Source organism: Rhinatrema bivittatum, chromosome 3 (assembly GCF_901001135.1).
Source record: "Rhinatrema bivittatum chromosome 3, aRhiBiv1.1, whole genome shotgun sequence".
Classification (NCBI taxonomy): Eukaryota; Metazoa; Chordata; class Amphibia; order Gymnophiona; family Rhinatrematidae; genus Rhinatrema; species Rhinatrema bivittatum.
In genome coordinates, this window is record NC_042617.1 from 214,150,220 (window position 1) to 214,167,392 (window position 17,173).

The window sequence follows — 17,173 nt, forward strand, 5'->3', positions numbered from 1 at the left end:
CTATGTACCTCCTTCAGTTTGGCCGCTGGGCAGAATGGGGTCCCCAGCAGTCATAGGTTACCAATTCTGCTGAAAAATAAAGGTCCCCGGGATCCCCCTACAGCCTGGCACCCAGGGACCTCGGACCCACCCCCAACCCTCCCCTCGGTATGCCACTACCTTTCCAACAATATGTGTCTTTTTGAGGACTATGTACCTTTTTTGATTTTTAACAGAGTAATTGTGACAATGGTGACTGTGTAGTTGCTCCTCTAGTATTTGACACCCTTGTTTCATCATTTATACAGTTTGCATTATATATTTTTTTCTGTTTTGTTTTTCCACCTTGAGCTTTAGAGGAAAGGTAGTTTGTAAATGTCAGAAGTAAATTAAATTTAAATAATTATGTAGGCACAGAAATGAGCTCTACATTTAAACCAAAACAATTGTCAGCTGACAAAAGCTTTTGAGGCTCAGATTGCAGTTCAACCTGAAGCCTTTGAATGCCTACAGGTGTTTTTTGGCCACAGTAACATAACATAATATCAATGAGAGCAAAGACCTTTGTCCTCAGGTAACCTGTCCTTAGAAATACATTTGCCTTGTATAAATAAAGGGATTATTTGTGAAGTGCTCTGTGTCTCTGTCACCTAAACATTTAGCTAGATTTGGTATCTTGCCTTTATTATCACAAAAGACTTATGAGATGAGACTGTAATTCAAAAGGGCATGGGATAAATACAGAGGATCCTTAATGGCTAGAGGATGGAAATGAAGAAAAGGGATAATATTTATTAACTTTAGGAATAACATTTCTGCATGGGGTAATCTGCACGGAATTACAGTTACTACCCTTAACAGAAGACATGGGGTAACCTACACAGAGTAGCAGTTATTACTCTTAACAAAGGATAAGAGTGGTAACCCACAGTGGAGCAGCAGTTACTACCCTGAACAACTTACTGGGCTGACTGGATGGACCATTGGGTCTTTATCTATCATCACTTAATATATTACTATATAGGAAACAGTATATGATGCAAATATAACATAGTACATGGACATACATGTACATGTGCCGCTTCGTGTGCGGCATTCAAGACTTTAGGAATCAAATTCAAGGAAAAAATGCTCTACTTCAGCAGACTGCTTTCCTCAGCGTCTCATTCGGTCGCCATCTTGGACTCTGCCCCATCCTCCTGGGTTCTTTTAGCTATCGGGGCTGTGGCCAGTAGGTACTAGGTTTCCTGGTATCACAGGCAGGCAACATAATCTTGGTCCTAAAAGGAGAAAAAGTCACTGAACCAGAGTCTCTCTGGGGCTGAGGTGCTGTTTTGCTGGTGCTGAATTCTGGATCAAGGTCTCTCAGGCGCTGAAATGCTGGACTGGGGTCTCTTTCCAGAGTCTCTTTGGTACTGGATTGCAGGACCGGAGTTTCTTGAATGCTGAAATGCTGGATCAGGGTTTCTTTGGCACTGGGTGGCTGGGCCAGAGTCTCTCTGGTGCTGGGTTCCTGGAGCGGGCTCCTTCTGGAGCAGAGTTGTGGGAGCAGACTCCTGGATCAGAGCTGTGGGAGTGGGCTCTTCCTGGAGCAGATCGAGTGGACCAGGCTCCTCCTGTACTGCAGCGGAAAGACTGGGCTCGTCCCAGAACAGAGAGGATGGAAGGGACTTTTTCTGGAGCAAAGCAAATGAACCCTGCAGCTCTCAAGGTTGCAGTATTTGGCTGTGAGGCTGGCAGAGAGATCCGATTCTGCTGATTGAAAGGGACAAGGCAGCAGTGATGCTGAGTGACACTGCCAGTGGGTAGACTAGGGACCTATATGCAGAAAGTGGCAAATCCATGGCAGTGATGAGTAACGTGGGCAACAATGATACTAGACCCTGTTAGAAACAGCCTAGCAAGTGGCAGCAGCACTGGGATGCAGAATGGCCCATGCAGAGATGACAGCCCAAACAGACATTCCAGCAGTGGTACAGCTCAGAGGAAACCAAGGCCCTACCAGCACCAGAAGTTATGTCACGTATGGAGCCCAGGCAGGCAGGATATTGAGTGTAGACTCTGCCATCTATGTCTCCCATCATTTTCTGCTAGTAATATATTTATTTATTTATATTTAAGAATGATAGTTAACATCATGATCAGAAAGCATTCAAAGTGATGACTTGTCTTATGTCAACCAGGAGAGGAGCTCAAATCCACTTTTTATTCTCTTTAACATCTCTCTTTATCCCTCTTTCCATTTATCTTTTTACAAGACTAATTTACTGATTGCAGACTTTGGTGACAGTAGTGGATTGGATGATATTTCAGATAACATCAAGATTTAAAATATAGCTCCAGCCATTGTGCTAAGAGTTTATCTGATATAGCAGCAGGACTAAAATATCAAGAGAATAATATTCTTTACTGGCAAGCCGAGAGACTGTAACTTTGTTGGTTCTTGATGATAACATCTGTATAGTAAAAATAACAATGAAGAAGTTCATATTCAGCCGCTCTGTGGCTCGACTGGTTAACCAGATAAACCTATCCAGATAACAGCCTGTATATTCAGTGGTGCATGTGTTGAATATTTATTTATTTATTTATTTATTGAGTTTTATATACCGTCGTTCGGTTTCGCCATCACAACGGTTTACAAAGTTTCGATGTTTAACAGAGTTTCAAAAAGGTTCTAGTGATTGTTAACATAGATATTGTTGGTTTTATAAACATAGTTCGGTTGTCGAACTATACAGGTTTCGGTTTTGTTATATTACTTTCTTGCATTGGATCAGTAGGAGGGAAATGGTATTTGAGAGTAATTGGGTGAGTTGGTAGGCTTTGGTAAACATCCAGGTTTTTAGATCTTTTTTGAAAGTTTTTAAGTTTTGTTGTGTTCTAAGTTTGATTGGGAGGGTGTTCCAGAGTTTGGGGCTTCCTAGTGCTATGGCTCTCTTCTGAGTTGAGGTGAGTTGTTTGGAACGAGCAGGTGGAATCTTTAATAGACCTTTATTAGCTGATCGGAGGTTTCTGCTTAGAAAGTGCAATTTTATGGATGTACTTAGCCAGTTTGTTTGTTTTTTGTATATTATTTTGTGTAATATGGATAGTATTTTGTATTCTATCCTAAATTTTATTGGAAGCCAGTGTAGTGATATAAGTGTAGGAGTAATGTGATCATGTTTTTTAGTTCCAGTGAGTATTCTTGCAGCTGCGTTTTGGAGGATTTGGAGTGGTCGGATGGTGTTGATAGGTAAGTTGAATAGCAGGGAGTTACAGTAGTCCAGGTTGGAGAAGATGAGTAGTTGAAGGACTGTTCTGAAATCATTGGGGGAGAGGAAAGTTTTTAGACGACGTAGGGTTAGGAGTTTGTGATATCCGTCTTTGATTTTTGTTGTGATGTGGTTCTTGAAGGAAAGTTCTTTGTCAATTATGACTCCAAGGTTGCGGACATGATTGACAGGTGAGATTGCTGCTTTTTGGTTCATTAGGTTGAGTGGTGGTAGTTGATGTTATGAACGCTCCTGCCCGTGGGTTCCCCCGCGAGCAGGCTAACTCACCCCAAGCATGTATCTCTTCGCCGGCGTGGCAGGACACCGCTGTCGGCCCTCCCACGCGGCCAGAGCCGCGGCTTGAAGATCCTCATGCGGCCCGGAGGCCGCCCGTGCTTCCCCTGTTCTCCACGGTCGGAGCCGCGGCCTTCTTCGGGGCTGGGACCGCCCCCGACGCTGCCTCCCATCTTTGCGGCGCTAAGGCCGCACCCCCGGGCTGGCCCGGCGGCTGGAGCCGCCCCTCGGGGCTCCCCACAGCAGCTGGAGCCGCCCCTCGGGGCTCCCCGCAGCAGCTGGAGCCGCTGCCAACGGCAGGGCCTGCTCCTCAGGCTCTGCCGGCGTCTGCACGTAATGACGACGGTGCAGGCCGCTGTCCGCGGTCCTGCACAGCTCCCTCCTGCTCTCCTAGGTGCGTGGCCGCGACTTCTTGCAACATTTAAAGGTGGGGCCAGACACAGGAAGTGTCCTGGCCCCACCTTTGTGACTGTTTCCTGCTTCAGCCCTATAAAGGGCTGCTCCGTTAGTTTGTTCTTCGCCTTGCATCGAGGTGACTTCGCTCTGGAGGCTCCTGCCTGCCAGAGCCTTTGTAAGGTCTTCTAGTCTTCGTGGAGCTCCTCGTCTCGTCCGTTTGTATCATGTTAAGTTTTCGTGCCTGAAGTCCTCGTCCAGGTGTCCTGGTGTCTTGTGATGATCTTCTACATCCTGGTGTTCCTGCCTTCCTAGATGTTCGTTCCTGTGTCTTCGTCTGGTGCTCCTGAGCCTTCTGGTCCTGTGGGCCGGACTCCCTCGGACGACGTCTTTCCCGGGTTGGAGTGGCCTGCAGGTGGACTGGTGTCTTGCGCTCTTGAGCCGTTATGTCCTGGATCTTTCCTGCGCTGTCCCGTTCTCCTCGTGGTCCATGACCAGCCTGCTAGGGCTGTGTAGGGCGCGCAGTGGGTCAGGGTGATCCATGACTCAGTCCCGCGGGTGGCCTGAGTAGTGCGCCCTGAGAGACAGTGCCAATGTCCGCCTTCCCTACTTCTCGTCTCATCTGGATTCCAAGTTCCTCGTTATGTCTGTACCCCAGCGTCATGTCTCTGATGTCGTTGCATCGACCCTGGTCCGGGATGCCGTCGCATCGACCACTGGTCCGTGATGTCTTCGCATCAGCCCTGGTGTCAGGTCTTCGTCTGCGATGCCGTTGCATTGATCCTGGTGTCACGTCTTCATAGTCCTGGTGTCATGTCTTCAACCAAAGTCTTCATGCCATGTGATGCCGTCGCATCAACCCAAGTCTTCGTGCCATGTGATGCTGTCGCATCAATCTTCATAGTCTTGTCTTCGTGTCAAGGTCTGTCTGCCCTCAACCTCAGGCCAGGCCTGATGCTCCATGCTGTTCGCAGCAGGTCCAAAAGGGCTTGGAATGGTCGGAGGACCATTCAACTTCCAACATCCTCGGATGCTGGCCTTGGGAGCTTGCCGGCATGGCAGAGGGTCAGACCGTCAGCCATGCGGAGCCACCGTCAACCCTTGGCTCAGCCCTGAAGGTCTGGGTCGGGCTGAGGCCCATGGGCACACTAAACACCCCCGTTACATAACAGAATGCAAGACCTTTCGAGCCCGTTCTCAACAGTTGAGGAGTGTTGTTCTTTCTATCCAGTATGATTATTTCAGTCTTATCGAAGTTTAGGATGAGTTTCATGTTGGTTAGTAGTTGCTTTATTTTGTTCAGGTAAATGGCTGGTTTTTTTGTAGGTTTCTTCCAGAGAGTTGTGTATTGGGATTAATATTTGGATATCAACCGCATATATGAAGTGGGTCAGTTTAAAGTTTGAGAGGAAGTGGCATATTGGAAGTAGATAAATGTTGAAGAGTGTCACTGATAGAGCGGAGCCTTGGGGAACTCCGGTGTCTAGGTTTATTTTTTTGAGAGGGTGTCGTTGATCAACACCTGGTAGGTTCTTTGTGATAGATAGGATGTGAACCATTGTAAGGTTTTTTCTTTTACACCAATTTCGGATAGACATTCAATCATGATAGGGTGGTTTACCATGTCAAAGGCTGCTGATAGGTCAAGTAGGACTAAAAGGTAGCTGTGGCCGTTTTTGAAACCTTTGAGTACAGTGTCGTTTAATGATAGGAGTAGTGTCTCAGTGTTCAGTTGTTTCCTGAAGCCAAATTGCGTGGGTATTAGGATGTTGTTTTCTTCAAGGTGGTCGCTGAGTCGGGAGTGGACGATTTTCTCGATGATTTTGGCAATGAAAGGTAGTTTTGATATGGGTCCTACAGTTAGCTGGCTAGGTCTGTCCAGCTGACTTTAAGGCAGGTCTACAGGATGACCAGACAAAGATAAATTATCTGGCTATCTATGAATATCGATGTTAGCTGGATAACTTATCTGATTACTCAGCTACTCCCTGGAACGCCGTCACCATGCCTGCCACTTAGCTGTCTAACTATTTAGCTGGATATGTAGTTATACAATTAAGTGGTGGCTGCTGGTCCCAGGCATTCAGCTGTCGCTACTTAGCCGAAACTTATCCAGCTAAGTGACACTGAATATGTACCTGAACATAAATATAATTAGTATGAGCAATGGTCTAATGTCATGACCATCCTGTGACGCTGTATGGTCTCCGGTGGCTGTATTCCTCCCTGGGTCCCAGCCTCTGACACTCTGGCAGCTCCACTGTATACAAATAGCCATGAAATATTTTGGGAATGCCTTCCAATTAAGACTCAATAGTAAAATACAGGCAGCCTCCTGCTTCGGATCTGGGTTAGCATGGTCCCTCGTAATAAAAAGAACCAAAAATCATTTTTAGAGCCCCCTTTTAAGACGTTGCAGACCCTTTCTGGGTTTGTGCTCCTCCCCTTTCATTTCAGTAGTGAGGGCTACAGTCAGTCCTTTGTCCCTCCTGTCAGGCAACACAAACTTGATCAGGCCCACATCATGCTGCAGGCTCTCCTCTTAGCGTCCTCTCCCCCTCGGTTCAATAGTAAAGCCAGTGTCTCGCCTTTGGCCTGTTATACAGCAGGGCTTCTCAAAAAATACAAAAAACAGAACAAAAATCACAAAATTTGTTTAACTCATGGCACTACGGCAGGCTTTTCTGTTAGCAACCCCCATAGTAAAGTCACAGACAGATCTCCTTTTGTCTGTTACACAGCAGGACTAGCCAGTGATCCTCCCTCAGCTCATGAAAGAATCCTTGTGGGTGTTTCTACTCCACTGCCCACCCACTAGAAACACCATAGGCTGCTATAGGGCTGAAAAAGTGGTTCACTTTCAAGCCAAGTGCTGCTCAATGCTATAGAGGTCTTCCATCTCCCCAAACAGCTCGGAAGGTAAACCTTTAAGCCAAAACTTTATTGGGCTCTGAAGTATCCCCATAGGAGTGATTTTTTCCTCTGGCCCCTGTCATTTCTTCCACTTCCATGGGCTCAGCCTTTAACCATTTTCTCACTCTGGCTTCCTGGCCCTGCTGTAGCTGCAGCGCTAATAGCTCCCAATCAATCTTACCTGCAGAGTTACTCTGCATACCAGTTTCTCCCCACCCACCTGTTGCTCTTCCCTCTGCTTGGGTCGAGGGCTTCCTGCCAGCACCAGGCCTTATTCCATAGCCTGGGCTTTCTAGTCCTTATCCTAGCCCTGCTCCAGTCTGTCTGCACTGGCACAGAGGAGGCAGAGTCGGATTCTTTCTTATCCGCTCACCACATACAATAGCAATACATAAGAATGCAGACCCCCCCCCTCCCAAACACCCGAATACCTTCAAACAAGGTGGGTAGGTTTAGGGCCTGAGGTGCCCCTTAGCCCCAGGTTTGGTCAGCACCATTTTCCAAAATGGGGGCGGGGGGGTCACTATTTTGGAGGGGGGTATGCTTTAATAAGGTGGGTGGTCAGAAGTGGGGTCATCGTCATGCAGCACCGTTAACTCTATTTTTATGCAGGGCCACCTCAATTGGGTGACCCGGGGTGTATGGGAGGAGTCTAATAAGCCTTTGGTGACTTTTTTTTTAAATTTCACTTTTAGGGGGAAGCTGTGTCGGGGTGCAGGACCTTTTCATTTTACTGTGGGAGCATCAAGGGCCTATTGCGTTAGGGCCTTGCTGCTGCCGCAGTAGAATAATGATTTTCAATAGGTGTAGATAAAATAACATGGCTGAAAAATTTAAAAGTCAGCCATGTTATTTTATTTACATAGAACTAGGTATGCCTGAGCTGCTTTGCATGGATTTGCAAAATGTATGTATGCAAATGCCATGAAAAGCAGCTCACGGCATAGCGGCAGGTTTCTGGTCCAAACATCGCATGATATTGCTGTGATAGGGCTATATTAAACAATATACAGCATTTATCTGTGCGATATGTGCTATTTAATGTGTGTTCTAGACCTGTTGCGGCTTGATAAATCTCCCTATTAGCCAGATAGACAGCTTCACCCCAGAATGCCCTAAGCCACCCCTGAACTATCCAGATAACTATTTAACCACTCAGCATGGTGGGATTTTCAAATCCTGCCATTTTTCCAACTAACTTCTAACTTAGCAGGACAAATGGTGCTCAATATCAGCCTCATTGTGACCAAATAAGAGAGAATCACTTTCATAAAGAAGAAGAGTGGAGAAATTTGAATAATTTAATAAACAAAGGAGAGAGCCACATTCAGTGAACCAGTGAGGGATGACATTTGCTGGGTAAATTTATCTGGGATTTTCCATGGGACTTAGCTGGTTAAGTCCTGCTGATGAATAATATACTCAGACAATTTTACCCAAATAAAGTTATCTGGCCATGTTTAGCATAGTATTCCTTCTGCCCACACTTACCCTGCTAATGCTGTATATTGCTGGCCATATAAATTTTTGCCATGCCCCTGGAATATCCCCTACTCTGCCTCTTCTTATTTGTCTAAATTTTAGCCAGGTAATTGCTTACCTGGCAAAAGTTTTGCAGATGAGAGGGTAATCAAATTCAAACCTTGGGGTTTGTACATCTATCTTAAAAGTTACCTGGACAAACCTTTTTGATTATCAATCTCAAAATTAACGATTTTAAGTTGGTATGTTCTTTTAAGAGAGCTTGAACTACAGAAAAATCAGATAAGATTTTTTAATAAAAAGTTATGAATATATGTTTTTGATAAGTTATGAATGTAATGTTTAAATTTGTTACCAAAAGTCATGTTATAAGTTTACTTGCAGACATTTTTATAAACTGCACTTTCTAACATGTGTCTATGTATTACTTTTCCTGACCCATAAAGAAACACACACTGCAGAACTTGGTAAGTTTTATTCACATTTAGAAAAGTATATTTCTGGTTACTGTTGTATTTTTTTTTACCTGATTTCTGATCACTGTATCTTTATTTTAATTCAGAGTGGTGGATGAAATATGGCAGATATGCAGGTAACAAAATCTAACATATAACTAACAGTACCCGATGATAAAACTACAATGGCACCAACTAATCCTTAACCTAACAGCTCTCGGTGTCACCTCATAGACCAGATATCTGCAGATAGTGGTAGGGAGGATTTTTTTCAGGATTAGAGAGTGATCCAGAACAGAAGAGAGGTAATATACAAGTTAGGAGGGTTCATAAAAATGAACTCCATTATGCTTAATTACATATTTAAAGGGAAAATTCAGCCATAAAATACTCACAACTTTTTTCTCTTTTTTTTTGTCTTTAGCCACATGAGGTAAAATTCTTATTTTCAAAGTGAAAACAAGTTATCTTTATTCTGAAAGAACAGCCTTAAAATGAAATGCCTGTCAGAGCACAATGTTAAGTTGGCAATTAGTATAGAAGGAATAGGAATATCAACCTGAGACTTTTGAGAAACCAAATCAAATTCAGAGCATCAAATGTAGCCTGCAGCTGCACAGCCTGGGTTCCCTTGTTCTCAATTTTTTTGAAGGGGGAAATAGTATGCTTTTGAGATTAGGGGAAAAGCATTTTTCTAGATTTTAAGAATGTCAAATAAGTATCTTTTAAACATATCCAATGGAGTAATGAATTTGATTTTGGGAAAATTGATGAGATTTTAGTCTTATGACATTCTCCCACATTTCAAATTTGCTTTGCAAAAACAAATTTCCCCTAGTTAAAAAGTTGCAGTTCTCTTGAATTCCTTCAGCCTTATGTATTAATGACTCTGATCCCTCCCCTGTTTCCTTAAGTTTGTAGCTTAAATGCATTTATCCATGAATGTGATGCTCCCCAAATAGCGCATTTAAAACATCCTTACTTTTTAAACAATGCTGAAGGAAGGCACTAGTAATGGAATCATTCTGATTACATAGCTTAATATGGGCAAATCCATAATTTCAACAATGTTTACTCAAAAGGGATAACTACCTTTCCCATAGAGAAATATTTATATGCAGACTCTTCAATTTTGGATTTAGACTATCCAGTGCATGCTTTTCAGACCTAGATTAATTAAGATACCTAAATATTTTAGACAATTTTTGACCCACTTGAGCTCAGGTGTTGATATTGAAATAGATTGGCAAAATGTCAATAGTTCACATGTATTCCTGTTGAGTTTACATCTTGATATTCTGGAGAAGTGAGATATTAGGGCCATGAGTCTATTGGTTGAATAATTTGGTTTTAAAAGATTAAGGAGGATATTATCAACATAAATCTAAAGTTTATATTCTCTATGGGGTTAATTTTCAAAAGGTGTAGGTGCCTAACTTTGCAAGTTAGGCATCTAAATTGGCCACTTTCAAAATTAACTAGAGCTGAATTCCTAAACTGAGAAGCCTATTTTCACTGAGTACCTAAAAAATGGCTATGAGCGCATAGTTAGAGTTGGGGGATGGGTGGGGGGAGGGAGCTTAAATGCTTAGCACTGATTTTCACCACTAAGCAGGAACTTAAATCTAGGTAGATCAACTGTGGGCCTAAATTTTAGGTGAATTTTCATCCATAGGTAAGGTAATTTTCAAAGGGATTTCTGCAGATAAAGTAGTGCTTTAATTGGAGAAATGGCATGACGTGTAACAATATACAGCAAAGGATAAATCCGAAAGTAGAAAGTCTGTATAAAAAATATAATTGATCCCCTAACAAATTATGCTGGTAAGTGTATCAAATACTGGGTATGTAAGAAATGACAATCATAAACTGCAGTTTGTACATATATTATGCGTCTTATATCTTATGTGCATACTCCCATTTTAGTCATTGGTCACCATAATTGACTACATCAAACCACTTGCATATCTTTTTTTTGAGATTTTTTTTTTATGCAATTAAAAAACAAGTTTTGTGAAGACATCAACTTATCTTAAATGGTTCCTCTTGCCCACCAGCAGTGGTGAATGAATTAAGCTATTTCAGAAATACTCACTGTAGGCAGACCAGGATTTTTCTCAGCTCATTAGTATCACATAAGATATGAGACATAATATATGTGCAATTAGTGCAGTTTATGATGGTCACTTCTTATGTACCTAGTATTTGATACACTTACCAACTTAACTTGTTGGGGGATAGGCCATTTTATAAATTGTGTGCATTTCATAAAATAACCTGGGCTTGCACACATGTGCGTGCCCATCTGCGTAAATTGGGTTTCAGCCGTGTAAGTCATGGATTTTATAAACAGCGCATGCCCACACCATGACCAGTTTCATCAGTTCATCCACCAGTTCGCCCAGTCTAGAGGTAAGTCCTCCAAACCCTCCTGGTTTAATAGCCTACACTCCCCCCCCAGTAACCCAGACCCCTAAAACCCTTTTGGAATGCTTAGAAATACCATACTTTTATGAAGACTTACGCCTCATCAGTAGCAGAAGTAAAGCTATGCAGCACTGGATCTGGGTGCATGCCCGGGCGTGTAAGTATTTACATGCACATCTCTTGCCCACACCCCGAAACCCCCATGCCCTCCCAGGTTCCATACCCAGACCACTCCCTTTTTGAGTCCAAGTGAGATGTGTGCACAATGGGAGATACACCTGCATCTAGTGAGCTTTTAAAGTTCAGTGGGTGCACATCCCCTCATTGATGTGCGTCCCAGGCTTTGAAAATACACCTTCAAGTGTGTATAGTTTTATGTGCCAGGGGAGAAGGCACTTCAAGGAGTGGAGTCTATGTAAGGTTGGTACTTAACGTACATATTTCTTGATTTAAAAAGTATAAACAAATTTTATTAGCAAAATTACATGCATCAATTAGCTGATATAGTTATGTGTGCATGATTTTGCCAGCATAATTTTTGAAAATAAAAGTATGTGCATACTTTCATGTTGAAAATTAATGTACACACTGTGGGTAAAAAGCACCTGCAGACTTCACACTGGCTGAAAATTACCACCAAGATGTAAGTGCTCAAGTTGAACAATTGTAGGTTCCTAAACGTTTGGAGCTTAAATGAGGTCCTGAGCATTTTTAAAAATTGACCTCTATGCATCCGGTTGTATGTCCTCAGTCCAGTTTTCCTTCTGTATGACAATTGCTCTACAGTGTCAGAATAGTGATTTCAGTTCTAAATGAATTAAAACTGTAAAGACTTTGGGATAGCGCTTTTCACAATGAGTAAAATGCTATTTTCTCAGATAAAAGGGTTGCGATGGAGAAGGTACAGAGAAGGGCAACCAAAATGATAAAGGGGATGGAACAGCTCCCCTATGAGGAAAGGCTGAAGAGGTTAGGGCTGTTCAGCTTGGAGAAGAGACGGCTGAGGGGGGATATGATAGAGGTCTTTAAGATCATGAGAGGTCTTGAACGAGTAGATGTGACTTGGTTATTTACACTTTCAAATAATAAAAGGACTAGGGGGCATTCCATGAAGTTAGCAAGTAGCACATTTAAGACTAATCGGAGAAAATTCTTTTTCACTCAATGCACAATAAAGCTCTGGAATTTGTTGCCAGAGGATGTGGTTAGTGCAGTTAGTGTAGCTGGGTTCAAAAAAGGTTTGGATAAGTTCTTGGAGGAGAAGTCCATTAATGGCTATTTATCAATTTTACTTAGGGAATAGCCACTGCTATTAATTGCATCAGTAGCTGTTGCGGTTCTGGCCACGAGCGCCGCGACCAGACCCTTACCTCCGTGCTCCTGGACCTGTTCCTGCTCTTGGAGGCCTGGTTTGCAGCCTGCTCTGTGGCGTCCCCGCGGGGGCCGCACCACTGGTAAGCCTCCCATGGACGCCCTGCTTCTAGGCGCGTGCCACTTGGGCGCTTTTCTAGGCCATTTCCTACCAGTGGTGACTCCACCCAATTCCTGACATCAGATGCCGCGGACTTGATAAGCCGGCCGCGGACACTCAGTCTTTGCCTTGCAACAGGTTTACCTCTTGGTTCCTTGTTGCTTCGTGCCCCAGAGTGAGCTGCCTTGGTACTCGCTCCGTTCCTGCTTGCCTGCTATAGTTCCTGCCTGGTTCCGGTACCCGAGCCTTGCTACAGTTCCTGCCTGGTTCCAGTACCCGAGTCTTGCTACATTTCCTGCCTGGTTCCAGTACCCAAGTCTTGCTACATTTCCTGCCTGGTTCCAGTACCCGAGTCCTGCTACAGTTCTTGCCTGGTTCCAGTACCCGAGTCTTGCTACAGTTCCTGTCTACTGTTCTAGTCTGGTTCCAGTTCCCAGTCCTGATCACCAACCCGCCGAAGTCCCAGCGGCCGGGCTCCTCCCGGGGGAGCATCAGCTTCCAGGGTGAAGATCACCTCTACGTCCTGCCTGAACATCTGCCTCCCGGCCTGCCATATAGTAGAGACTTTGAATACCTTTCCCAGTCTCCTGCAGGTAGGCCCAAGGGTCCACTAAATTGAGACTCCATAACAGATTGCAAGGCCATGGACTCAGCGGATGCACCTGTCCCCTTGGACCTGCCAGGGTTGGCCTAGCAGCTGCAGTATCAACAACAGTACCTCGAGAGTCTTACTGGTTCGGTAGGGGAGTTATCGGCCAGATTGCATGCCAGGGCCTCGTCTGCCTCAGAACCAGCCCCCAAGGGTCAAGACTCTTAAGTGACTCAGCTGCCGGCACCCTCTCGTTATTCTGGTGATTTAAGGACCTGCCGTGGCTTTCTGAACCAATGTTTTATCCGGTTCTCTCTGTTGCCTCGGCAGTTCCCCTTGGATACGGTGAAAGTGGCGTATATCCTGTCCCTGCTTGATGGGAAAGCCTTAATATGGGCTTCTCCCCTTTGGGAAAACAATGATCCCTCGCTAATGGACTTACAACAGTTCATGTCGAACTTCCGACAGGCCTTTGATGAGCCCGTCCTAGTAGCTACGGCTACGTCTGATCTGCTGCAACTCCATCAAGAGGCTCACTCCTTGGCAGATTATGCTATGGAATTCCGGACTTTAGCCCAAGAAGTAGGTTGGCAGAATGGTAGTCTACTTGGGCCTCTCTTGGACGCATAAAGAGTCTTGGAGGGCCTCTCCGATGCATAAAGGATGAGATTGCTGCCCAAGATTTACCGGAGGACCTCAATGCCGTGATAGAGATGGCTGCCCGCATCGACCGCCGCCTACAACAACGGGCCAAGGAACAGCACTCCTCTCGCCACCGTCCTGCTTCTGGGTCGGCGAGATCCGCGTCTCTTCTTAAGACTCCCGTCCAGATGCTCCCACCTGCGAACCCATGCAGCTGGGACGGGCCCCGCTCTCTGCTGAAGAGAGGCAACGTCGCCGTTCGTTGAAGTTGTGCTTGTATTGTGGCCAGACGGGCCACTTCTTGGCATGCTGCCAGGAGCGTGCGGAAAACGCCAAAGCCTAGGAGGTCGGGAGGAGCTCCTCCTAAGTTGTGCTACAGCTCCTCAATGCACCATGCCTGTTACCCTGGAATACCCTGGAGGGTCCATTGAGACGATTGCGTTCCTGGATTCGGAGCCGGAGGTAATTTCATCCTGCAGGACTTAGTCTCCCAGTTGCGAATCCCTACGCATAGATTGGAGGTCCCGTTACGAATTACCTCCATCCAGGGGACGCTCCTTCCAGGACCTGTCCTGATGTCCACTGCACCCATTACTGTCCGCACCAGGGCAATCCATTCGGAGAAGATAGCCTTCCTAGTATTGGATAAGGCTGTCCACCCTGTGGTGCTAGGGTTGCCATGGTTACAGAAGCACTCACCCACGATTCAGTGGGATACTCTACAGATTGTCAAGTGGAGCCCTTTCTGCCTAGCTAACTGTATGAAAGTGCCTAGGGCTCCCGCACTCCCATTGATGCACTCTGCCCTAGGTCCTCCTGCACCTTATGAGGACTTTACGGATGTTTTTTCCAAGACCAAGGCGGAGATCCTTCCGCAGCATCGCCCGTATGACTGCACTATAGACCTGTTACCTGGAACTATGCCCCCCCCCAAGGAAGGGTATATCCCCTATCATCACCTGAAACCCGGGCCATGTCCGAGTATATTTCAGGTGAACACAAAAAAAATAGATGCCTGTATCTTTTCCAACACTTTATTGATACAGAGACATGCCAATGAAATTGCCCGACTCAGGCAGAGTTTCGCAGCTTTGCAGCTGCTGCCTCAGGGGCTACAAATAGAGTAAACAATCACATAAAAATGAATAAATATTTCATAAAATAATATAACCATTTACTCCAAAAATAAATAATCTTATTAAGATCTCACAAATATTAAAAAGAATTTTATATAAAAGAATAAACATCCTTTTTAAACATTAAGATCTAAAATCATAAAATTATAATTAAAAATTAAAAATTATGGTTGGATTTTTTCCTTTTAATAATGGTTGGATTTTTTCCAGTTGTTCTTATACAATTGATTGGATGAAACAGCATCACTGATTGGAATAGTGGAGGTAAAATATTCACATTTTTAAATAATTTAGAACATATTAAGTTTGGTTCTATATGAATAAGTATATTTCCATTTGGAACTCGACTAGTTCAGTTAATAATTTGCTGTTACCTTTTTAATTTTTAATTATAATTTTATGATTTTAGATCTTAATAATGTTTAAAAAGGATGTTTATACATTGGTAAAACTATCAGAGAGTTCAACAAACGTATTCTAGAACATAAAAGTAGTATTAAAAGGAGTGTCAGTTCAAAACCGTTGGTTGACCATTCTATTGAATATGATCATAAATTTGAAGAATACAAATTTTGTGTGATCCAACAACCGATTTTAAACTGGAGAGGTGGTAATCTTGATAAATTATTATTACAAATTGAACAGAAATATATTTATGAATTCAACACCATGGCACCGCATGGTTTAAACATGGAGACTGATTTGTCAGTATTCCTATAAATGAAAATTTCTGTGTCATTTTAAATAAAAGATTTTTTGCCTGTTTTTTAATGAACTGTATGACAAAGATTCGGTGCTATTTGGGAACAACCATTATTAACATATTCATTTGAGTTAATCTTTTATTATTGTAGTAAAACCATGTGGTAAATATTTGATTTTTATGTTTTTTAAGTTTTATCATATATGCAAGTGTCTTTTTAATTTTTGTAATTTTTCAGAAGTGATATTTTTTATTTTTTATTCTATCCATCAACTTTTATGATAATATATGCAGCATTTTGTTTAAAATATTTTCACAATATAATTTTAGTGTTCCATTAATTTGACTTCTCCGATAGCATAGCACAAACCACGCCCACTGATTTGATTGACAGCACACGATAAACTTTTGTTTTTAGTTAAGAGTATTTTGTATTGTTTTTTAATAGCTTTCAAATTTTATTGTACATCAATTTTATTGGCTAATATTTATTAGTTTAGTACAAGTTTTTTTAATTGTTGCCGATGGTTTTGGCTCCAAAATTGACCATTTAAAAATGGCTGATCAGACGCGGTCTGAATTAGATGAAAGCGAAGACTGCGGTTATGCTGGCTTACAATATGAACCTTTGAGTATAAGGTATGCATTCTTTAAGAGATTCATTGGAAAGGTATTAAATGTATGCTTGGTATGTCTGTTGAATTAGATATCAGCTAAGAAAATTAAGTAGTGCTACGTATGTTTGCAGGGTCATTTAATACAGTTTGTGCTTTAATGGTATAGCTTGGAAAATAGAAGGGGGATAGTACTATACAATCTTGTTGAGTACCACATCATAGTTTATATTTACTTTTGAAAGGTTGGTCGGCACTAACATTATAGGCAGTACATGCACCTTTGAGTTTAGCGAAAATTTAAGTGTGCTGTACAATTTTGAATAATCGTGTGGGCATTATTTGTTTTAAATTTCCTTTAACGCGATCGAAAATATTAGAAGCAGAGTTTATAATTAACAGCGGAGACTCTTAGTAAGTTTTAGTGTGCTGCATAAGCTGAATCTGTATTGTATTATAATTAAGGGACGGGGTATAGTGCAATATTTATATCAGCTGAATTTATGTAGTATGATGTCTGGTTTTTAGTAATGCACAAATGATTAAAACGCTGCAAATACATTTATGAGCCACTCAAATGTAGTGTTAGAAATCACATCATGATTTTAACATTTTTAACTATGCATATATGTTAAAAACGCTAATGAATATACATGAGTAACATAAACAGAGATCAGTTTTACCATATGTTTATATTAATCAGATTAAATTTTGTTTCAATAATTTTAAAACTGAATGTTTTAATAATGGTTGGATTTTTTCCAGTTGTTCTTAAACAATTGATTGGATGAAACAGCATCACTGATTGGAATATTCAC

General features: G+C 42.8%; 1 protein-coding gene across 1 annotated transcript in view; it reads left to right on the forward strand.

The window, feature by feature from the left end:
* Positions 1-17,173, forward strand: part of LOC115088727 (E3 ubiquitin-protein ligase TRIM39-like) — a 100,190-nt gene that overhangs the window by 66,064 nt on the left and 16,953 nt on the right. Inside the window, exons 6-7 of the mRNA XM_029596969.1 lie at positions 8,765-8,785; positions 8,881-8,910. Of these exons, the coding sequence (XP_029452829.1) occupies positions 8,765-8,785; positions 8,881-8,910 (51 nt within the window). The remainder of the gene's footprint in view (positions 1-8,764; positions 8,786-8,880; positions 8,911-17,173) is intronic.